Source organism: Nannospalax galili, unplaced genomic scaffold (genome assembly GCF_000622305.1).
Source record: "Nannospalax galili isolate Female #2095 unplaced genomic scaffold, S.galili_v1.0 scaffold1311, whole genome shotgun sequence".
Classification (NCBI taxonomy): Eukaryota; Metazoa; Chordata; class Mammalia; order Rodentia; family Spalacidae; genus Nannospalax; species Nannospalax galili.
The window spans coordinates 1006747-1031469 of NW_008329527.1; the positions used below are offsets into that span (position 1 = coordinate 1006747).

Consider the following 24723-nt stretch of genomic DNA (forward strand, 5'->3'; position numbering starts at 1 on the left):
AGGCAAAGGGCAAGGGGCAAAAACTGTCTTTTAAGTCCCTCTGACCACATTAGTATAGGCCTCAAATTATGGCTGTTAAACATCCAGTAAGGTTAGTTCCATTAGTCTGGTACTTTTAATTATCATGTGCTTATGTAGATAAGGCTTGGGTAAAAAACCAAATGTTCTCAGATAAACCTTGACTAGATAAATATTTTGTTCCTTAAACTAGTTGACTAAACTGTGACTATAGAAATTTTAAGATTGAGTATATTATTTTTGTCTCATCCTTTATATATCATAACAAACCTAAACAGACCTTTATCACTTGCTTAGGCTTTCTCATTTTTTCTATTTTAGAAAAATATCTCCATTCCCATGACTTTTAACAAAAGCTGTAATGAAATGCTTCTTCTAATCACATAGTTATTAAAAATTAAAAAAATAAATGATTAAAAAATGCCTTTATTGGGATTCTCCTCATTTTTCTTTGGCTGACAAAAGATGGATTCAGGATTTGCTTTCTGGTATTTTGATAGCTGTGAGAGTGTTTAGAAGCAGTGTAGGCTCCCTTTCAAAGGCCTTGAGATAACTGAGGGGTTGCTGAGGTGTATGTATGACCGGAGAGTATGCACATTGGAAAGCCTTTACCCAGCATGGGTCAAGCCTTCTCTTCTTAGCCTTACCCAGATTGTATACTTTAAGTCTCCCCAAATCCAGGAGGCCATGTGTAATTAGGGCCAAATTACATACAGTTGGCTGGGAAGAGTGGCTGGATAATCCGGTGAGGGTCCAATGACCCTGCTTGGCTCGCCTTTAATGAATGAGCACAACCATCAACAAGCCTAGTTGTACTTCACTTAGTATAACAGTTTCTAGATTCATCCATTTACCTGCAAATTTCATTATTTCATCTTTCTCTACTGCTGAAAAGAACTCCATTGTGTAAATATACCACATTTTTGTTAACTACTCATCAGTTGAGGGACACTTAGGTTGCTTCCATCTCTTAGCTATTGTGAAAAGAGCAGCCATGAACACGGTTGTACAAGTGTCTCTCCAATAGGATGAGTCCTTTGGGTATATGCCAAGGGGTGGTATAACCGGGTCATATGGTAGATTAATTTCTAGCTTTTTAAGCTACCTTTTTCCATAGGGCTTGCACAAGTTTGCAATCCCACCAGCAGTGAATGAGGATTCCCCTTTCTCCAAATCCTCACCAGCATTTTGTATCATTTGTTCTCTTGATCTTAGCAGGTCTGATTGGGGTAAGGTGATACTTTAAGGTGGTTTTAATTTGCATTTCCCTAATTACTAACACTGGGGTAAGGCGATACCTTAGGGTGGTTTTAATGTTCATTTCCCTAATTACTAACAATGTTGAACATTTTTTAGATGTTTCTTAGCCATCTTTATGTCTTCCTTTGAGAACTCTCTGTTTAGCTATTTAGCCCATCTTTTAATTGGGTCATTTGGTACCTCAACGCCTTTGTTCTTTATTAATTGAAATACTTTGGAGAAGATTTTTATGTTCAGCTGTTTGGTTTCCTATAGTTAATATAGGAAAGGGAAATGAGAGAAGTGCTTGATTTGTTTCATTTAGTACAATAATGTGTTGTGTTGTGGAGGAGCATGCTTTTGCATCCTGGCACTTGGGAGGTAGAAGCAGGAAGATTGTGAGGTTACAGTAAGTCTTGGCTACATTTTGTGTCCCTGTCTCAAAAAACAAATACATAGGGACTGGAGAGATGGCTCAGCAGTTAAGAGCACTGGCTGTTCTTGTAGAAGACCTGGGTTTGAATCCCAGCACCTACATGGCGGTTAACAACCATCTGAAACTCCAGTTCCAGGGGATCTGATGCTCTCTTCTGTCGTCCAAGGGCATTGTACAACACGGGTACACAAAATGCAGGAATAACTCATACATATAAAATAAAAATAATAAAACAAAGACATAGGTCAGGTATGGTAGTATACACCTTTAATCCCAGAACTTAGGAGGCAGAGGGAGGCCAGCCTGGTCTACATAGCCAGTTCCAGGCCAGCTGGGGCTGTTTCAGGATTATCTTGTATATTTTTAGTTATAACCTAAAATTAGAGTTTCTTTAGGGAGTCCTAATACCTTTTAATGGAAAATGGCATTTAAATACTGCAGTTTTGCACCTGGATGTGGTAGCCTACTCCTGTGTAGTCCCAGCATTTGAGAAGTAGGGGCAGGAGGATCAGCAGTTCAAGACCAGCCTGGGATATGTGAGATTTTGTCTCAATAAAACAAAGGAATAATATAGTTTGTCTGCTAGGACTACTCAATAGGTATTAGGTGCTGTACATTTTTCTAGGCCTATTCAGAAAATATAGTTAAGTGAAAAGTTTTATTTGTATGCTTTTTTGTGTGTTTATGTGTGTATGTTGAGACCAGAGGTTGGCATAATGTGTCTTCCTTAAGTAGTCCTCACATTATTACTGTCACTCTGGAGTGCTGGGACCTGGCTTCCATCACACTTAGTTTTAAGGTCACTTGAAATAGGTCTTATGTTTGTAGTTACAGTTAGGTTAATTTTGTTTTTAATAAACACATAGTACAGTATTTATGGGATACTGGGTTATATTTCAGCACATATATATAATGTGTCCTGAGATGAAAGTGAATGGAATGTCTGTCATCTTATACATTTACCATTTGTGTTGAACATTTAAAATCTTGCCTCCTAGCTGTTTTGAAATTAGTTATTGTCAACTGTGCTATAAAACATAAGTTACCCTCCTATCCAATTGTAGTTGTTAGCCATTCTCTCCACATCCCTTTCAATGGTTTCTGTACTTTCTATTTTGGGATTTTCTGTTATGCTTTTTAAATTTAGCGGTTTTTAAAATTATATTATGAAAAGTAGGCATTTCCAAAGTCAAATCTACAAATAAGGATATTCAGAGGACTTAGGTTATATCCCTATCTATTCTCCCTAGTTCCTTCTGTGTCCCTTCAATAGCCATTATTTGCATGTTTGCCTTTCTTTCTACAGTGTAAACAGTCATGGATGAAACTGCAGTCTCTTGACTTCCCAATCCAATTGTTTTGTGGGTGAAATAACTTAAAGTTTTATTTACATGAACTGAATTTGAACAGTCTTTGTGGTGGATTGCTATTGTGTGGCTTTTACTTCTCTTTTCTGCTTACTTCCACAGTGTTTAATGTGGGTTTCTATTTAGGGCACCCTTTGTGGGGTGTTTTTCTTCTTTTTTTTTAAATTTTTTTGGTGGTACTGGGGATCAAACCTAGGGCCTCACACATTTGAAGAAAGGGCTCTACCACTGAGTTAAGATACAGTATTTTTATCCTCATAATCAGAAGCTCCTGAAAGCAAGGACTAGAGAATGTGTCTGTTGTGCTCTATCCAGCACAATGCTAGACACAGAGCAGGCATTCAAATATATACTGAGAAAATGAATAAAAAGTTAAATGGGGGCTGGAGAGATGGCTCAGCAGTTAAGAGCACTGACTGGTCTTGCAGAGGACCTGGGTTCAATTCCCAGCACCTACATGGTGGCTAACAGCTGTCTATAACTCCAGTTCCAGGGTATCTGATACCCTCTTCTGACCTCTGTGGGCATTGCATGGCACAGGTACACTTGCATATATTCAGGTGATATGCTCATATCCATAAAAAATAAAAAGGAATATTTTAAAAAAGAGTTAAATGGTTTACTTTGAGCAGAGGCAGGTAGACTTTGTAGTGAAAACATCAAAGTCTTGATAACTTCTAGATGTGGTCATTCTGCTTTTAAGAAAAACATACAGCTATAAAAGTTGTTCTTACTCCTTCAGATGGAACATAGTTGGTTTAGACTTCTCTTCGAATCTTTATTTGTTTTTTGCTTTTGAGACAGGGTCTCTGTATGTAACCCCGGCTGGCCTGAAACTTCCTATGTAGACCAGTCTGGTCTCAAACTCACAGAGATCTGCTTGTTTCTGCCTTCTGAGTGCTGGGATTAAAGGTATGCACCACCATTCCTGGCCAGGATGTTTTGTTTTCTGTTTGCTTAGTTGCTCTGGGACTACAGGTGTGTGCCACCATCCTACCCAGCAGGATGAGAACACTTTAAGTCTCCTTAATAATCCTGGGTCCTTGGGGGCTGGAGAGATGGCTCAGCGGTAAGAACACTGGCTATCTTGCAGAAGACCTGCCAGAGCAGTGCAGGCAGTACACTCATATACATGAAATAAAAATAATAAAATATTAAAAAAATTATAATCCTGGGCCCTTTTTGGAATTGGTAGGAGATGGTATAGCCAAAAAGGCAATAGGTGCTTGGGGCCAGTGGTTGGAGTTCTGTGTTCTCTCACTTCATATGTGAGTGACCTTGGGCAAAGTTACTTCTTTGTATAGTTTCTTCTTCTGTGAAATGGAGGACAAATGGACCTGCATTTGAGGATTACAGTAAGGACTTGGAGCAGGTCAGATTGCATAGTGTTGTATAAATGCAGTTACTGTTATCACTGGCAATAGAAAGTGATAATTAAGCTCTTCAAACTGTGGGGCTGGAGAGGTGTCTTAGAGGTTAAAAACACTGACTGCTTTTGCAGAGGACCCGGGTTTGATTCCCAGCACCCACATAGCAGCTACAAACCATCCTTAACTCCAGTTCCAGGGGAACCTGAAGCTCTCTTCTGACCTCCGCAGCATTGCACGACACAGGTGTACTCAAATACATGCAGGCAATATACTTATACATACAAAATTAAAAAAAGACAAAAAAAACTTCAAACTATAAACTGAAGATCTGTGCTGGGGTCCTCAGGACTAACCCATATTTGAAGGTTTGCTAGAAAGACTCTTCAGGACTCAGCATATAGTTGTACCCTAGCTAAGATTTAGGGCAGTGATGTTAGTAAGGAAGCATAGCCAGACTCTAAAGGAGAAAAGACATAGGAATAGTCTGGAGGAATCCATGTGAGGCTTCCTTCTCCAGCACCAAAATGCAGCAGTGTTTGTGGGATGTTTCTGGCCAGCAACCTCCTAGACTAAGCACCCAGAGTTTTTACTGGAAGCTAGTCACATAGCATCCTCTACTTAACATGCACTCAAATTCTGGATCCATATGAAGTAAATTCGTGTACCATAGAAGCCACATGATATATTGTCATTATTTGGGCACAGGGAACTACCTACTGGGAGCAAGAGGATTGGAGTCAAGAGCCTTTCTGTGAATAGTAGTCTCTAGCCTTTGGGGTGAATTTTTTTCTGCACAGGGTTAAAAAGAAATACATTCCTTGCTCCAGAATCAGATCATGGTTATCCTGTGGTACTGGATGTGGAGGTTGTAGTGAGTAATAGCAAGGGCCCTCATCTTTGCTGATTTTCTTTTCCAGAATGGCTTTGACTACTTATTGACATACAGTGACAATCCCCAGACGGTGTTCCCTCGCTACTGTGTCAGTTGGATGGTTTCCAGTGGTGAGTGGGGATGTGCCTACAGGGCCTAAACTTGGGTTCAGTGATTTGTTTTTCTGTCTTGTGACAACAGAAGGGTTAATACTTATCATGTTGAAATCCTATTGGGGGAAATTTAAATAGCCTTCCCACCTCATTCTAGCCTCTGGTGTGAATTGAAGGGCTGGGAAGCACAGGGTTCCAGGAAGGAACTTTTACCCAGAGGAAAGTTTTTACAACACTTGCTTCAGTGCCTTAAATACAGACATTGTGCATTGATTTATTTAATTTTTTTGCTCAACCTATAGTGTTGAATGGCCAGGTTGGTGACACATTGGTTTGAACTGAGCTTTGGGCCTAAGGCAGGAGGATCAAGAGTTCAAGGCCAGTCTGGGCAACATAGTGAGATCCTATCTGATTAAAAACAAAATGTTGAAGGCTGTAAGATCTATCCTAGAAAACTTAGTTGTGAGGCAGTCACTTAGGGAAAGGGCTACCACCTGTTTAACAAAGGCTGTGTATCACAGCTGTAACCACTCCCTTTACTTTCAACATCTTGTTTTAGAAAGCATCCTCATGTGATATAGTCTTTTTTTTTTAAAAAAAACATTTTTTAAATGTGTATGAGTCTCTTGCTTACATATATGTATCACACCCGTGCCTGCAATGCCCAAGGAGGTTAGAAAAGGGCATGAGATCATCTGAAACTGGAGTTATGGATGGGTGTTAGCCACCATGTGGGTGCTGGGAATCGAACCCAGATCCTCTGTAAGAGCAGTCAGTGCTCTTAATCACTGAGCCATCTCTCCAGTCCCTGTTTTGAGTTTTTTTAGTGTGTGTGTTTTTTGTTTTTATTTTTGAGAGAGGATCTCATGTAACCCAGTCTGGCCTTAAAGTCTTGATCCTCCAGCTTCAACTTCCTAAGTGTTGGGATTGCCAGGATTACTGGTATGTGCTACCATGCCTGTCTCCTCATGTGCTTTACTTTCTTCCTGTTTTCTGTGAGCAGTTGCTTATACCTCAGGAGGATGGGGGATTAGGCATTTCTGTTTGACACGAATTAAATGGCAGCTATTTTTTTTACTATGTCACTAAGTGATATTTTAATCACCTAAAAGAGCTTTTTGGATTTCAGTGGCCTGGTTGAAGGATCAGAGGTCGTGGGTGGCTTTCACAGCCTGTGCATAGGGAAGCGTTCTAAGCTGTCACTTTCAGGTTGCTATTCAGGCTGTTGTTTCCCCAAAGAAGCACTGGGTCTCTGTGAGCATCAAAGGGTAGGGCCTTCTGTTTTTGAGCTTGCCATTGGTTTGTATGTCGGCTTAACCAGATTTCCTTGTGTCCTAACAGGCATGCCAGACTTCTTGGAAAAGCTGCACATGGCTACCCTGAAAGCCAAGAACATGGAGATCAAAGTGAAGGACTACATCTCAGCTAAGCCTCTGGAAATGAGCAGTGAGTCCAAGGCCACTGCTCAGTCCCCGGAGCTGAAGAATGAGGGTAGCTGTGGCCCGGCTCGGATTGAGTATGCCTGAGGAATAAGAAGAGATGGGCCCTTCTGGCCCTGTCTTGGCCCCTCAGCTCTCTGCTACAGGACAGGGACAAGCCACATGTATTAGAAGGCACCTGCTGTAACTATCAGTGCAAGATAATTCACTAACTGGAGTCTGATTCCATTTGGAGCCCTATGTTTTTACCAGAAGACAGTGGCATTGTGGAAATGTTATATCCTCAAGCCAACCATTTTGAAATTCTGTATTTTGCTGAGCTAATCTGGAACAAACCTCTCACCTCAGGCCAGAAAGGGATGGCTTCCATCTGCTTCCTCTGAGTAGTTTCCTTGCTGACATTCCAAATCCCATCATTGGTTGTACAGCGCTCTGGATGTCCTTCAGTTCTGCAGTTTCACCTGGAGAGTGGTTGGCCCCGTTTCTCAGTGAAGGGTCACTGGGAGTACTCTTGGTAACAGTCTGGTGAATCGGTGTGAACAATACTTGGCCATGCTAAGTGCCTTGTCTTCACCTTGTTTTTATCCTTAGAGACACAAACTTTGTACCAAGAGATTTCCCCACCTGCAAAATACTACTGCTTTGACTCATCTGATTCAAAGCTGTTTTCATCTGAACTGACCGTTCTGTGTTTATGCACTGTGCTCACTGGATCATTGCCTCCTCTTTAGCCTTAGCCCATGTGTTGGGAGTACTGGTGATACTTTAGACAATAGCTTTCTATTAATAGATCATCAGTGTTTTGATAGGGTCAGTGGAAGTGCACAAAACACATTTAAACATTAATTTTTTAAACCCTTGTAACAAAATGGAGTTGGGGATTTGAGCATGATTTCTCCATAGTCCTATTTGAAAAATACAGTGTTTTGTTCTGGTAGTTCCCCACTACAGATTTGACTAATTGTCCTAGAAGGCTAAAGGCAGCAGATGAGGGCTGTGCTATTCCCTCAGAACTCAGAGCTATAGGCATGCCATGTGGGCTAATAGATGGAATCTTGCCCCAGTACCAATATGGTGGTAGAGATGTGGTGTATGTGACCCTCTTTATCCTCTAAAAAGTTTTCCTCCTCTTTCCAGAGCCAAAATAAAAGCAAGCCACACAGTTTAGATAAGGTCACAACCAGATGGTATCGGGTGGGATCAAGTGTTAAATCCTCCTCCTTTCCCTTTTTCCTGGAGTTTGAATCCTGATTTTTTTTCCTTTCCCCTGCTTGCTACCCTGTTGTGTTGAAAAAGGAAACTAAATCTGGGACTAAACTTAAAACTCTTTCTAACCTTCTTGTTGCCTGTTCAGTTCTGTGCCAAGGAAACAACCAGCTGCCTCAGTGTTTCATGTCTTCTTTGAGTTGTTGGCAGAGCAGAGATAAATGAGCAGTCCCAGTGTCTTCAGTGAGCATTTGTCTTCTCTCTCCAGACCTGACAGAAACCAGGGAGGAATCCCTGGGTTATGTCTGAAGTTAGTGTTTGTGATGGTGAATGGTATGTATGAGTGTGTGAGTGTGTATGTGTGTCTGCGTGTGTTTGTGCGTGCAGGCGTGTATGGGTGCTAGGCAGTTATGGTTGCCCCTAGTTCTGACTTAACGGTGATTTGACTCTGTAAAGTTACTTATGTCATAATGACTTTGTTCCTAATGGTGACATTTTTATCAAATGTGTGAATAAATACATAAAGATTGGTACAGAAGAGTTTGTCATTGAACATTGTGCTGGGGAAATTGTGCATGTTGGGCTTATTTCATCCTGATCACAAAGTTGAAAGAGACTACCTGAGTTGGTGTGGGTGGTTGATAGATCATGGCTGACACAAAGCTGCTCTGCCTGACCCTAAGTGACCAGCTTGTCCAGATGTGAGCCCTAAGTGACCAGCATGGCAACTAAAAATAAATCACCTGTCTCTAGTGTCTTGATCTACTAACTTGTACATACAGAAAGTGCTAGAGCTTTCTAGTAGTAAAACTCAGGAGGGCTTCCTTGAGCAAACAACCGAGTCTAGTTGAGGAAGGCAATGGAGGATCTTCAGATGGGCTTGGTGGAAGATGGATTGCCTTATGGGCAGTTCTCTAATCCAGATTTCTTCAGAGATGTATTTAAGAAGTTTTGAGTGTGGCAGAATTTGTGTGTGGTTTTTGTGTCGCTAAAATTCCTTCTGGGAGGCATAGGCAACATCTGCCCCCTCCTCCCTTTGTCCCAACAACAAACTGAGATATGGTTTCACCACACTGCAGTCTGGGAAACCAGAGAATTTATTGGGCTTACTTACAGAGCAGTGGGTGAGGGTTTACTTAGAGAAGTGTGGGTGCTCCCCTCCTAAGACGGAACTGGAAAGTCTTCAGGCATGGATGGTAACTTCCCCACAGCCACACAAAATGGTGAGAGAGCCTCCCCTTTGCTCCTCAGTTTATATATCCTCAGCCCCTCCCCCTCGTGCAACTAGGGCCAACTGGGTTATTGGAAGGTGTGGCCAACTCTCCTGGCTCCTCTTGTCTTGTGGAGTGGAAACAGTCAACAGATTTAGCTGTGGTGATGCTAGACAAGGGGGTGCAAATAACCTTGGGAAAATGGCATTTGTCTATGGCCTGTCAGAGGACAGTCCTGTGCAACATTTTGCCTGTTGCAAATGCCAGGTGAAGAGACATAGGTGTACCCGGCGAGTGGAGCTTCATAGATGGACAAGGCACATCCTTCTCCCTAGTGTGCACAGCCCCCGCCTGGCCCTGTGCTACATACTCCATTGCTATTCTCTCCTAAATTTTCCATTTTAATCATTATCTTCTCAATCTTTTCCTCTGCCCACAGTGGGCATATGCTGGCAAACTGCAGAGTTTTTCAAAATGAATGCTTATTTGTGTATTTCTTACCATTTCATACATAATGAAACTGCCACTGGTTTGGTTTATTAGAGTTTTTGAGTGATATGACCTCTAAGCCCATTTTTTCCATAAGTCCTATAGGTTTTGCGGTCCACTGGTTATATTGCATCCCCAATCAAAGAACAGAGTGAGCAGGAGGTGGGGACAACCTGTAAAACCTCAGGATTCTCCCCCAGTGACCCACCTCCTCCAGCAAGGCTCCACTTCCTAAAGGTTCCACAACCTTCCCAAACAGTGCCACCAATGAGTCGGGAGTGGGGGCGGGAGCTGGGTACAACACTGTTGAAGACTAGAGGATATACATTCAAACTAGGGTGGAGGCCATCTCTCAGAAACTTTGTATCTTAGGTTAAAAAATTGGGAGTGCTTCCCCTTGATACGTTTTTCTATGATCATTTGATAGCAAGTTGCAAATGTGTTTTTGCCACCCCTACAACACAGGAGTATGCTTTTAATAATGATGCCACAGTACCATTCATTGCCACAGAAGATAATGATGCCTATTTTTTTTTAGATCTATTTTTATTAATATGTGTGTCTGTGTCAATGTTTGGTGTGTGTGTGTGTCTGTGTGTACAAGTGGAAGACAGGAGGGCTTTGGATCCTCTGGAGCTAGAGTTACAGATGGTCCTAAGCTGCCTGATGTTGGTGTGGGGAACTGAACTCAAGTCCTCTGGAAGAGCAGCAAATGTTCTTAACCACTGAGCCTTCTCCAGCCTGTCAGTATCTTTTTAAAAATGTGTGTGTGTGTGTGTGATACATGGTATGTGGGGAGGGTACACATACCACAGCACACGTGTGGAAGTAGAGAACAACTTTCTGGAGTTGGTTCTCTCCTACCTTTACATGGTTTCCAGGGACTCAGATCGCCAGGCTTGCACAGCAAGTGTCTTTACACACAAAGTCGTCTCACAGGCCCTGACAGTGTCATCTAATAATGTCCATGTTAAAATTTCCCCATTTGCCTCCCAAATGATTTATAGATCCTTCAATCCTCTATCCAGTTTAGCACCGTATGTTAGATTTGTCTCTTTACCCATTAAAAACATTTTTTTTTTTTTACATTTTATTGTGTTGTGGGTTGGTCATGTGTGCTATGGTATGCACATGGAAGTCAGGGGACACCTCACAGGGTCAGTTCTTCCACCAAGTGGGTTTTGAGGATTGAACTCGGGTCATCAGTTTTGGTGGAAGACATTTTTATACCCACTGAACCATCTTCCCAGCCCATCTTAGCTGAGACTAGTAGCCTAGCCTTTGTAATATGACATCACCTCAATCTTTGCCACACCTACTAGTTTTGCATCTTCCTGAGCTGGAGCCCAGCCACAGCCATCAGCATCTCAGGGTGAATCAGTTGTAGCACGTGGTAGACAAGTGTAGCATGTGATGAAGTGCTTCCTTAAGTCTTGCCCTGCTGTTGGTGTCAGTGAACTCAGGCTCAGCCAGCAGTTGCCATCACTTCTGAGCACTTGAGTTAGTCTAAACCTAGCATGTCACTAGCCATTTTGCATATGTGGAAAGAGCATCAGAAGTTACATAATTGTCTTGCCCACAGCCACAAAGGAAGTGATGTTGGGTGCCAGGATGCTGACCTATTGACCTCTCCTGGGTCTCCAATAGGCTGCTGGGTTGCTTCCTCTGGGTGCTGACTTGAAGTTTCCATCATGGCTTTCCTTTTTATCCATCCACAGTAAATTTTGTATGGCTTGTCCCACTCCCGTGTTCCACCAAGGACAATGGCTGGTGGCCTGAACTTTGCCTCTTTGGTCATCTGAGTGATCCTTCTATGTCAGAAACAGGGTCATTTTTCTCACAAAAATTTCTGCATATACACCACTCAGCAATGGTGGGGGGCACTCTTGGGCCACCCTGAAATACCATTTTGGGGTTAGACTTGGTGGTGCATGCCTTTAATCCCAGCACTTGGGGCAGAGGCACAGATCTCTGTGAGTTCAAGGCCTGCCTAGTTTACAAGGCCCTGCCTGAAAACTTCACTATATAGATCAGGCTGGCCTCAAATTTTGGACATTTCTCTTTCCTCTACCTTCTGAGTGCTGGGATTACAGATATGCACCAATATGTCTGGCAACATTTTCTAAAAATCTTTAATTTCAAATGGACTAGTCTCTAAACTCAGATTAGTGGGGTCTAGACAGTGAAAATAGAAAATCTAAGGTCTGTGATTTTTTTATTTTTTTAAATTATTTTATGTGTATGAATATATTGCCTGCATGTATGTGAGTCCACCCATGTTGTGCAATGCTGTGGAGGTCAGAAGAGGGTGTCAGATTTCCCTGGAACTGGAGTTAGGATAGTTCGTAGCCACCATGTGGGTGCTGGGAATCAAACCCGGGTCCTCTGCAAGAGCAGTCAGTACTCAACGGCTGAGCCATTTCTCCAGCCCAAGGTCCATGATTTCTAGTAAATACACTCAAAAGTCTCTTAAAAATTGCCAGGTGTGGTGGTGCATGCCTTTAATCCTAGCACTTGTGAGGCAGAGACAGATTTCTGAGACAAGCCAGTCTGGTCTACAAAGTGAGTTCCAGACCAGCAGGGATCACAGGGAGACCTCGTCTCAAAGAACAAAGCAAAACAGAGTATGGATGAAAGCAGTCTTAATGTAAAGTGTTCCATTCTTTCAAACCAAGTGGGTGATTAGAGCGTTACTCAAACAGAATCCCCTAGCTGTGCACTGCCAGAGAAGCTTCATCACCTCATGGTTCACTGTGGCCACGTGTGTACTTAGGTAACTCAGGTGTAAGTCAGGACCTGACTGCATCTGCCTGGTTAACCACAACTAGAAATGCAGAGTGAGTGCTTAAGAGTCATATGTGGGAGTGTAGATAGGTAATGCATTTTTCATCTTTAGGTTGTGCTGTGTGAGTTAAGATTATGTTCTGCCTCAAGGGACAGAAAACACCAGCAGGGATGAATTAAGTCTGCCATTGATGTCTCCTTAGTGCAGCCACAGCTAGTGTGGTGGCTTCAAGGTCCCCTGGTCCCAGGCTTCCCCCCCTCCCGACCCCCTGGGATGGATTCAGCTACAGTAGGGGAGGGACTCTCTCATTCTGTTGTACATTCCCAGAAGTCCTACATGCAGAATTTGGGGAAACCCCAGTTAGGAGTCTAGAGATGTGGGCTCTGGAGCCAGAGTTAAGAGCTACATGACCTTGAACAAAGTGGACCTCTGTTTCCCTCATCAGTAAAAGGAAATTAGAGTCCCTGCCTTATAGAGCTGCTGTGAAGATTAAATATCATTCAGCTAAACTGTGAACAACTTTGGAGTTAGGGGCACTAACTCACACAGTTGACTCCCCTCAGAAAGAAACTCTTCCACAAGTCTGCTGTTTTGGGAAGCCTTAACTGACAACATAGTTGCTGAACATGTTTTGTATATACGTGTATGTGGTGGTCACTTTTTACTGCAATAGGGAATTTACTGAAGGTGTGCTGCTCAAGGTGGCGAGTGTCATGGTGTTCTGAGCATATGGAACACTTGAATGCAAACCCACTGCAGTGGCGACAGGACAAAGCTGTTGCAGTACAGAATGTTATGACTTAACTGTGCCAGTTATCATTCAAAATGTAGCTGTTGGCTTGTATTTCACTCCACTTCAAATGGCACTATTCATGCTCTGCATTTGTGTGCATATGTTTGATAACTTTTTTTAACTTTATTTTTTGGTGTTTTTGAGACAGGGTCTCCCCATAGCCCCAGCTAGCCTGGAACTCACTATGTAGACCAGGCTGGCCTTGAACTCACAGAGATCCGCCTGTCTCTGTCTCTCAAATGCTGGGATTAAAGGCTTGTGCTACTGTGCCCAGCTAACTTTTAACTTTTGATAATAAGTGTGTGTATATCATGTAGTAGTAATCAATTAAGATTATCTGAGCGCTGGAGAAATGGCTCAACAGTTGAGAGTGCTTGCTGCCCTTTCAGAGGACCTGAGTAGTTCCTAGCACCCATACCAGATGGTTCACAACCCCCTGTAACTCCAGCTCCAGGGAATCTGATGCCCTTTTCAGAACTCTGGGAATATTCACTCACATAGATGCAGACCCACATAAATAAAAATAATAAATGTTTCTAGGCTACAGGCTTCATTTTTTTTCTAATGGTCAAAATTTTCAACATAAAAAAATGCCACATATAAGTGAACCTGCACAGTTCAAACCCATGTTCAAACTATGCTTACAGTGTGCCAAGACAGTGCTCAATTCATTTTAGCCTTCTTCCTTTTCCCTGGTTATATTTCTGTATATAGTGTAATTTGTCAGTTCCTAAACTGTGGAGTCCCAGGCTAGACCCCCTTTACTCCCTGAGGGAAGATCAGGCTGGCCACTACTGTTCGTGTCTTGATTTCTCCTCAATGGAGTCTACTTCACTGCCTGCCTGCCTGTGTGTTCCACTGAGTTGGGAGCAAAGAGAAAAGGCAGCAACCTACGACCATCCAGAGTGCTGTCTTCTGTCCACAGCCTAACCAGAATTTAGTCAAAAGACCTACCTGCTGCTGGGAATTATCTGTTCGCTCCTTCTACCATGTAGGCCCCAGGGATCAAACTCAGGTCATCAGGTTTAGTAGCAAATGAATTTACCCAATGAAGCTTCTTGCCTGCCCCTAGAGTATGTAGTCTAAGCAGTCATGCATCCAGTTAAAATTCAGAGGTAACAGTTGGATGTGGTGACACAAGCCTTTAATCTCAGCTCTCAGGAGGGCAGAGACAGGTTGATCTCTGTGAGATTGAGACCAGCCTAGGGCTACAGGGAGACTCTGTCTCAAAACAACAATTCAGATGTAACAGCTAGAGGAGAAGGCAGAACAAAAATGGGGACAGCCAGCAGGCCTTGCTAAATTGCAGCAATGTGAGATGTGTTATGAAGTGATTGACTTAAATTGTGTGTGGGGGGTGTGCATGTGTGGTATGGTTTGTGTGTGGTGGTAGGGGTGTGTTTTTTCTTCCTGTTTCTACTTTCTAAGCATCATGTATCCTCTACCACATCTTACCAGGAGTGTCAAGCATACCTCCAACTCCCATACACAAGCAAGTATAGCTGCCTGGGCCATTTTCCACATCTGGAGGTCAGGGCTCATTTGAAAAGCATGGCTGAAAAAATATTTTAAAAAAGAGGGGTGCATCTTCTGATGAAAAGGGGAGACTATGACATTTTAAGAGGATATTATGTCCCCCCAAAGTGCTCTTCTTTCCTCTCCCATCAGCCATGCTTTTCTTTTTTTAAGAAAATTATTATTTTTTATTATTCTATGTGTATGAGTGTATTGCCTGCATGTATGTAAGTACACTCATGCTGTGCAGTGCCTGTGGAGAACAGGAGAGGGTGCTGAATCCCCTGGAAGTGGAGTTCCAGATGGTTGTTAGCTGCCATGTGGGTTTTGGGATTTGAACCTGGGTCTTCTCCCAGTGCTCTTAACATTGTGAGTCCCTGCTCAAAAAACAAAGACATAGGGACTGGAGAGATCCAGAAGTGACAAACTAGGTAGAAGTTGTGGGGCAAGGTCAGGGTGTTCTCGGATGACTGTGGAATGGTCACCTGCATGAGTTCTAGTGTCCCAGAAGCTGACGTCAGTTTTATGGACTCTCAAACTCCATCTTGGCAGAGGCTAGTTTGAACTCAGCAAGCCTAGCCAGGCTCCCAAGAGAAACATTGAGAGACCTGCAGAGAATCTAATTAAGAAATGACTTTTCTTGGGCCAGCAAGATGGTTAAGCAGGTAAAGGTGGTTGCCACTATGATAACCTGAGTTCTATCTCCAGAAAGTACATGGTGGAAGGAGAGAATTGACTCCCCAAAATTCTCTGAACTCCACGTGTAGACTGTAGCACACGCATATGCACACACATGTACATACACATACACAGAGTAAATATTTTTATTTTCTTTTTAAAAATATTTTTATTTTATGTGTGTTTTGCCTGCATGTATTTAAGTGTACTACATGCATGCAATGCCCATGGAGACTAGAAGAGGGTGTCAGATCCCATGGAACTGGAGTTACGAATAGTTGTTAGCTGCCATGTGGGTGCTGGGAACTAAACACAGGTCCTCTGCAAAAGCAGCCAGTGTTTTATATATATGTATATATAATTTATTATTTTTTAAAATATTTTTATTTTATGTGTAAGAGTGTATTGGTTGCATGTGTGTGAGTGCACCTGTGTCATGCAATGCCACGGAGGTTAGAAGAGGGCATCGGATTTCCCTGGAACTGGGGTTAAGGACGGCTCATAGCCATCATGTGGGTGCTGGGAATCAAACCCGGGTCCTCTGCAAGAGCAGTCAGTGCTCTTAACCGCTGAGCCTTTTATCATTTTTATTTTATGTGTACGTGTGTATTGCCTACATGTAGGTAAGTGCACCTGTGTAATGCAATGCCTGCAGAGGACAGAAGCGGCTGTTGGAGCCCCTGGAGCTAGAGTTATGGACAGTTGTTAGCTGCCATGTGGGTGCTGGGATTCAAACCCAGGTCTTCTGCAAGAATAACCAGTGTTCTTAACCGCTGAACCATCCCTCCAACCCCAAGAGCAGCCAGTGCTCTTAACCACTGAGCTAGCTCTCCAGCCCATAATTTTTTTTTTTTTTTGAAACAGGGTCTCCCTGTAGCCCCAGCTGGCCTGGAACTCATTATGTAGACCAGGCTGGCCTTGAACTCACAGAGATCCACCTGCCTTTGCCTCCCAAGTGCTGGAACTACAGGTGTGGGCCACCATAAATATTTTTTAAATGACTTCTGGAGCTGGTGCTAGCCTAGCATACACAAGATTCTGCAAATAAAGTTACAGATGATTACAATGTAGCTAGCAAGGCCCAACAAGCTTAACTGAATTTAACAGTAACAACAATGGCTTTTCAAAATAAATTTCTGGGCTGGAGAGATGGTGCAGCTGTTAAAGGCTAAGGCTAACAACCAAAGTGTCAAAATAAATCTCTGGAGGCAGCTGAAAGGTTTAGAGGGGCCCAGCCACCTATTCTGCAGCTTCTCTATGGAGCAGCAGAGGGCAGGGCTGTGCCACCTTCTGGGAACCGTCTCCTCAGGCCGCCTGGGCTGTGCAGGTCAATGTGGGTCTGCTTGGGTGCCACAGTGCCCTGATTTGCATCAAGTCCTGTGAATAATGAGAGGAAGTGGGTCAGACGACCACAGCTTGTGTGGGGTGTAAAGAAGGGTGCAGGGAAGACGGGTTTGCGCCTTTGAGCTACAGGAGATTGACAGACTTCTACGTCATGACGAGGGAGAGAGGCACAGAGAGAATTAGGCAGCAGCTGCCATTCTTTGCCTCCTCTCTGCTCCTGGAGGCCCTGACAGATCTAGCCTGGGCTGGTCCAGGCAGAAGAGAGGAGTTAGCAGTTCCCAGCCTGCTGTATTCCTTCAAGCTTGTTTGTGTTTCAGGTCTAGGAAAGAAAGTTGGACGAGGTGACAATTGGTGAGGATTTATTGAGGAGCCCTGAGTACCTGGTGACTTTCAAAAGCACAAGGAATCCAGGTGTGGTGTTGGCAAACACCTGTGATCCCAGTACTTGGGAGGGCTGAGGCAGGTTTATAAAGAGAGGTTAGCCAGAGTGAGAACCTGTCTTTTTTATTTTTATTTTATGTGTATGAGTGTATTGCCTGAATGTATGTGAGTGCACTCGTGTCATGCAATGCTGCAGAGGTCAGAAGATGGCTTTGGATTCCTCTGGAACTGGAGTTAAGGATGGTTTATAGCCGTCATGTGGGTGCTGGGACTTGAACCCGGGTCCTCTGCAAGAGCAGTCAGTGCTCTTAACCGCTGAGCCATCTCTCCAGCCCCTTTTCCTTTTTTTTTTTTTTTTTGTCTTTTGGAGACAGGGTCTCCCTGTAGCCCCAGCTGGCCTGGAACTCACTATGTAGCCCAGGCTGGCCTTGAATTCACAAATATCCGCCTGTCTCTGCCTCCCAAGTGCTGGGACTAAAGGCATGTGCCACCACGCCCAGCCTGAGATCCTGTCTTAAAAATCAAAAAAGGACCATGCAGTGGCACATGCCTTTAATCCTAGCACTAGGGAGGCAGAGGCAGATGAATCTGTGAGTTCGAGATCTGGTCTACATAGTGAGTTCCAGGCTAGCCGAGGCTACACAGGGAGACCCCATTTCAAACAAACAAACAAACAAAAAATGATGACGCAGCTGGGATACAACCCTGAACCACAGCCTTTGACAGCTTGGCATCAGAGCCGAACCTAACCTCAGTCCCACCAGTGGGGATAAAGTAGGCCACAGGGAACCACATGACTCCACCCACATTAGCACTCTCCAGCATATTTAAAACAGAGCTGTGCTGGTCCATCCCTAAGGGCATCTTTGACCTTCCTGGGATCGTGCCACAGAAATAAAAGAAGTAATGTGCTTATACATATACTTCAGGCATAAAAATATGAAGACAAAATTACCCGTCATTCTATATATAGTAAAGAGAATCAAATTTTTTTGCTGCATATATAAGTGTACACAGCATTGTTTTCTTTTTCCTTGTAATTTATGCAAGTGTGTACACATAGCTTAACTGTAATCCTCACAATGAGGAGGCCAAAGCAAGAGCATCACAAGGGTTTGAGGCCAACTTGAGCTACATAGTTCCAGCACAGCCTGGACTAAAGAATAAGACCATCTCAAAGCAAAACAAAACATCAAATAGTTTTTTAAATTTTTTAAAATTTTTATTTTATATGTATGAGTATATTGCCTGCATGTGTGTAAATGTACCCCGGTTGTGCAATGCCCTTGGAAGTCAGAAGATACTGGATCCCCTAGAACTGGAGTTATGGGATGGTTATTAGCTGCCATGCAGGTGCTGGGAATTGAACCCCAGTCCTCTGCAAGAGCAGTCAGTGCTCAGTGCTCTTAACTGCTGAGCCATCTCTCCAGCCACAAAAGTCAAATAGTTTTATAAAGTTTACTGTAAGCTCCTCATCCTCCATCTCTGGAGACATCTCACCTCTTGGTGGATGTGTGGCTCTTTCCCTCAGGTCTCTGAAGAAGTCATTGCTGGTGTTTCACTTTAGGCACCACTTGATTTCCCTCTTTGGGCTCTGCACAGCCACCCCCCTTCCATCCCCTCACTTCCCACAATAGTTACTTATAGCTAATTGGTCCACCATTACTTAGCATTTTCCTTAGATGCAGGACCGCCTGTGATGACTTCCTTGGCAGCGTTTTGTTTTCCCACAGCTTGTCCTTGATTTCAGTTGTCTATTTTGTTGTATTCTTGTCACTAATTGGACCCATCCTCGTTGTCACTGGATCTCCCTATGTAGGAATGGTTATTCCACCTGCTGATGAGGTGGCAGCAGAGAGTGGCACTGAGTGCCATCTGGCAAATCACCTTCTCCCTCTACTTGAAGACTCCTTCCCTGCCCATCATGCATTCCATGATGTGACTTTCCCTGGGGAAATGTGAATAAGCATCTATTGACCTCAGATAGGACACCAATGACAGTCCAAAGGAAAATGAGTGACTAACAGGTAGTTATACTACCTAAGAAGAGGTTCCCTCCCCACAAATGTTAACTGCTTATATATCCTTGGGGAGGGGAGGGACTCTGTGCCAGTCTTAAACCCTCTCCAGCTCCACAAGAGAATACTAGTGAGCTCATACTTTTGAGGGTCTCATGAAGGTGGTCACAGATGCTACGATTTTAAGACATCCGTGGCCAAGTCATTCTAAACGGACAGAGTTCCATGGCATGTGGGTCCCATCTTCTCTTCTTTACTGTGTTTCTCAATCATTGCCAAAGGAGACAGGGACAGTTGGTAATGCTGTGGGAAATCCTCTCATGTTGGACAGTTCATTCAACTACAGAAATATCAGTTGGGGTACTGGAGAGATGGCTTAGTAGTTAAGAGCACTCACTGGCTGCTCTTGCAGAGGACCTGGGTTCAATTCCCCACACCCATGTTTGGCTAACAACTGTCCAAAATTCTAGTTCCGGGGATCCAACATTCCAACATCCTCTTTTGGCCTCTGTGGGCACGCACACATAGGTGCACTTACAGACATGCAGGCCAAACACTCTCATACATGTTAAATAAATAAATAAAAATGAAGAAATATCAGTTGGAAATAGTTTACCTTTAGAATTTTCAGGACGCCAAGTCGGGTGTCATGGCCCGTGGCCCCAGCTAGTTGGGAAGGTGAGGAAGGAGGATCCCCAGAGCCCTGGAGTTTAAGGCCAGCCACAGCAAGACCCTTGCTGCTTCTGCTTCTGCTCCTTCTCCTTCTCCGTCTCCGTCTCCGTCTCTGTCTCCATGTTCGTCTTTTTGAGACTGGGTTTCCTGTCGCCCCAGCTGTCCTGGAACTCCCTACATAGATCAGGCTGGCCTGGAACTCAAAGAGATCCACCTGCCTCTGCCTCCCAAGTGCTGGAATTAAAGGCGTGCACCACCGTGTCTGGCTAAGACCCCTGTTTCTAAAAAATAAAAAAGAATCTGGGGTCAGTATAAAAATGTTCTTATTCCTTCCAGCCCCCAGACTATGAGCTCTCTTTCACAGTGCTCCACCCAACTGGCTTAAAATTGGCTACATTGTCATTGTTGTTGGGCCCTTACATATAATGTGTATGTCTCTGAGATCTGGAGAAACTTCTAGAACTCTTTCATTTCTCTCTTCTTCACTGGCCCTGCTGTTATTCAGACAGTCAGTCACCTGAACTTGTCCTTTCATGTTTCTATCTTTTTCTCCTTTTTTTTTTTAACCTACTGCTATCTAGTGTGTATATTTGTTGATCCAACTTTACTGCAATAAACCACAATAAAAGTGCAGTAAAGCGCATCCTTACATGCATCCTTAAATGCACAGTCTAAAAATTCACGTGTGTGCACCTGTGACAACGCCACAATCAAGAAGATGAGCATTTCATTGTTTAGTCACCCACAAAGCTTCCTGTGCCCCAGAGCAACTTCTCCTGCCTGACTTCATGTAAGTCCCCCTCCTCATCTGCTTCCTGTCGCCTTAGAGTCTGCACGTCTGCACTTCCTGTCTTTTGTGATGCAGGGGACCTAACTCTGGGCCATTTACATGCTAGGCCAGCACTCTACCATGGAGCTGACCAACAAAGGATTTTTTTTTTTTTTGGTCCCCTTGATGTTGAGGAGCCTTACATATATAATTTTTAAAAGATTTATTTTAATTTAAAAGATCTATTTTTATTTTATGTCATATGAGTGTTTTACCTGCATGTATGTGTACATGCACACAGTGCCTGCGGAGGTCAGAAGAGGGCTTCAGATCCCCAGGGAACTGGAGTTACAGATGGTTGTTAATCGCCATGTGGGTGTTGGGAACCAAATGCAAGTCCTTGTTCACTTTTTGAAACAGGGTCTCACTCTTGAAGCTAGGCTGCTCCTGAACTCAAGAAGATCTCTGAGCCATCTCTTCGGCTCCTTTATTTTTATTTATTTATTTATTTATTTATTTATTTATTTATTTATTTGTTTATTTATTTGAAACAGAGTCTCACTATGTGGACCAAGCTGGCCTCAAATTCACAAAGATCCTCAGGCTTCTGCCTCCTGGTTGCTAGGATCAAAAGTGTGTGCCACCACACCAGCAATTTAAAAAAAAATTTATTTATGCCTATGTATGTATCTATGTGTAGATGTGCGCACCTGAGTGCAGGTACCTAAGGAGGTCAGAAGAGAATATTGGATCCTCTGGAGGTGAAGTTACAGGTGGTTATGGATCATCTGACATGGGTGCAGGGAACCAAACACCAATCCTCTGCAAGAACATCAAGTGCTGGTAACCATGAACTATCTCTCCAGGCTCCATATATACTTTTTTCTTTTTTGGTCTTTTTGAGACAGGGTCTCCTTGTAGCCCCAGCTGGCCTGGAACTCACTATGTAGACCAGGCTGGCTTTGAACTCACAGAGATCTACCTGCCTCTCCCTGCCAAGTCCTGGGACTAAAGACATGTACCACCACACCTGGTTTTCCATATGTGCTTTTTAAAAAAATATTTTATTTATTATCTTTATTTTATGTGTATGTGTGTATTGCCTGCATGTAAGTAAGTGCACCTGTGTCATGAAATGCCCATGGAGGTCAGAAGTGGCCATTAGATCCCCTGGGACTGGAGTTATGGACAGTTGTTAGATGCCATGTGGGTGCTGGGAATCAAACCCGGGTCCTCTGCAAGAGCAGTCAGTGCTCTTAATCGCTGAACCATCTCTCCAGCCCCACTTCATTCTTTTTTCAAAAATATTTTTATTACTTTTATGTGTATGCATGTATTGCCTGTATGTATGTAAGTGCACCAGTGTTGTACGATGCCTGCAGAGGACAGAAGAGGGTGTCAGATCCCCTGGAACTGGAGTTATGGACCATTGTTAGCTACCATGTGGGATTCAAACCCAAATCTTCTGTAAGAATAGTCAGTGCTCTTAACCTCTGAACCATCTCTCCAGCCCCACTTCATTTTTTTTATGGCCAATAATAGTCTATGATATAGATATGTAATATTTTGTTTATGTATGCATGAGTTACTGAACATTTGGGTTATTTCAGATTTTTTTAAAATTTAAAATGTTTTTATCTTATTATTTTTATTTTATGTGTATGTGTGTATTGCCTGCATGTAGGTAAGTGCACCCATGTCGTGCAATGCCCGTGGAGGTTAGAAGAGGATGTCGGATCCTCTGGGACTGGAGTTACGGACAGTTGTTAGTTGCCATGTGGGTTTTGGGATTCAAACCCGGGTCTTCTGCAAGAATAACCAGTTTTCTTAACTGCTGAGCCATCTCTCCAGACCCAATATTTCAAATTAAAAAAAAAATATATATATGAATGTATTGCCTGTCCATGTGTAAATGAACCTGTGTGGTACAATGCCTGGGGAAGTCAGAAGAGGGTGTCAGATCCTCTGAAACTGGAGCTATGGATGGTTGTTAGTCACCATGTGACCCAAATCCAGATCCTCTGCAAGAGCAGTCAGTGCTCTTAGCCAGGAGTCATCTCTCCAGGCCCCTATTTCAGATCTTTTTAGCTGTATTGACTAATACCATTATGAAAGCCAGGCATGGTGGTGCACACCTTTAATCCCAGATCTCCATGAGTACCAGGTCAGCCATGGCTATATATTGACACCCTGGCTGAAAAAGTCATTATGAATATTCATGTACAAATCTCATGTGGACGTATGTTCACAGGTCTTGTGGGTAGAATTAGGAGTGGGATTGCTGGGTCACATGACTATTCTGTGTACTGTTTTGAGGAACCACCAAACTTTTCCAAAGCAACTGTAGCATTTTACACTCACAGCAGAAATATTTTCCTACTGTCTCCACATCATCACTTGTTTTTGTTGTTTTCTGTGTAAGTGGTATTTCACTGTGGTTTTGATTGCACATTCCTGATGACTAACCATGTTAGGCTTCTTTTCACGCACTTATTGGCTATTCCTTTATCTTCTTTAAGGGGCTGTCTATTCACAACCCTTGCCCATCTTTAAACTGGCTCATCTGTTATTTATTTATTTATGAGTTGAATATTTGTATATTTTGAATGCAACTGCTTTGCACATATATAATGTGTGTTGTTGATAATATTTCTTATTATCTATGACTTGATTTTTAGTTTTTATGGTGTTTTTCAAGATTAAAATGATTTTAATCCTGAGGAAATCCAATTTATCAATTTTAACTTTCATATTCTGTGATTTTTATGTCCTAAAAATACCTTTGTCTATGGGCTGGAGAGATGGCTCAACAGTTAAGAGCACTTCCAGAGGACCTGAGTTCAGTTCCCAGCACCCACATCGTGTGACTCACAACTGCTTGTTACTCCAGCTCCAGGGAAATCTGAAGTAGTCATTTGGTTTCCTTAGGCATCTGCACACATGTGGCACACACACATTCAGAAACACAAGCATAAATAAAAATAATAAAAATAAATTAAAAAAAATAAACTTGTTGCCAGGCATAGTGGTGCACACTTTTAGTTCCAGGACTCAGGAGGTGGAGGCAGGCAGATAGATCTCTGTGAGTTCCAGGACAGCCTGGTCTAAATAGCGAATTCCAGGCCAGCCAGGATAAATCATGAGACCCTGTCTCAAAAAAAAAAAAAAAAAAAGGAAAAAACGAATTTGTCTAATTCAACTATTAGTGGGATTCACACAATCCCAGTACTCAGGAGGCTGAGGCAGGAGGATCACTGCAAGTTTGAGGCCAGCCTGGGCTACAGAGTAAGACCCTGTCTCAAACAACAACAACCATCCCCCTGCCCCCAACCAAAGACAAAATTAAATAGACAAATATTTTCTCCTCCATTTTCCTATCATTAACTGTGTAGTTTTAGGTTTTACATTTAGGTCAGCAATCTGTTCTAATTTAAATCTTTATATATGGTGTAAAGCAAGGGTCACGATTGGCAATTAGGGTATTTGCAATTCACCTTTTTTTTTTTTTTTTTAATGTCTTTTTGAGACAGGGTCTCCCTGTAGTCCCAGCTGACCTGAACTCACTATGTAGACCAGGCTGGCCTTGAACTCACAACCATCCGTCTGCCACTGCCGGGATTAAAGGCAGGCGCCCCCACGCCCAGCTTTCACCCTGACTTTTTAGAAAACTGTTTTATTGATTATTTTTATTTTGTGTGTATGAGTATATTGCCTGTATGCCCGTAAATGCACCCGTGTCGTCATGCCGTGCCCATGGAGGTCAGAAGATGACTTCGGATCTCCTGGAACTGGAGTTATGGGTGGTTGTTAGCCACCATGCGGGTACTGGGAATCAAACCTGTGACCTCTGCAAGAGCAGTCAGTGCTCTTAACTGCTGAGCCATCTCTTCAGCCCTCTGACTTTTTTTAAGATTGTGCTCTTAAAAAATCTTTGCCCCCGTCCCGTCCCGTGTCCGTCCCCCCCACGTCCGTGTCCCGTCGTGGTTTCTTTCCCCCCCGCCCCCCCGCC

The 24723-nt window shown here is 43.2% G+C and overlaps 1 protein-coding gene across 2 annotated transcripts in view; it reads left to right on the forward strand.

The window, feature by feature from the left end:
* The window catches only part of Stard7 (StAR related lipid transfer domain containing 7), a 32587-nt gene extending 23773 nt beyond the window's left edge, over positions 1-8814 (forward strand). For both annotated transcript variants that reach the window (XM_008838145.3, XM_008838136.3), the window contains 2 exons: positions 5348-5432; positions 6756-8814. In XM_008838145.3, the coding sequence (XP_008836367.2) occupies positions 5348-5432; positions 6756-6940 (270 nt within the window). In that variant the 3' untranslated portion in view covers positions 6941-8814. The remainder of the gene's footprint in view (positions 1-5347; positions 5433-6755) is intronic.
* The last annotated feature ends 15909 nt before the right edge of the window (positions 8815-24723 follow it).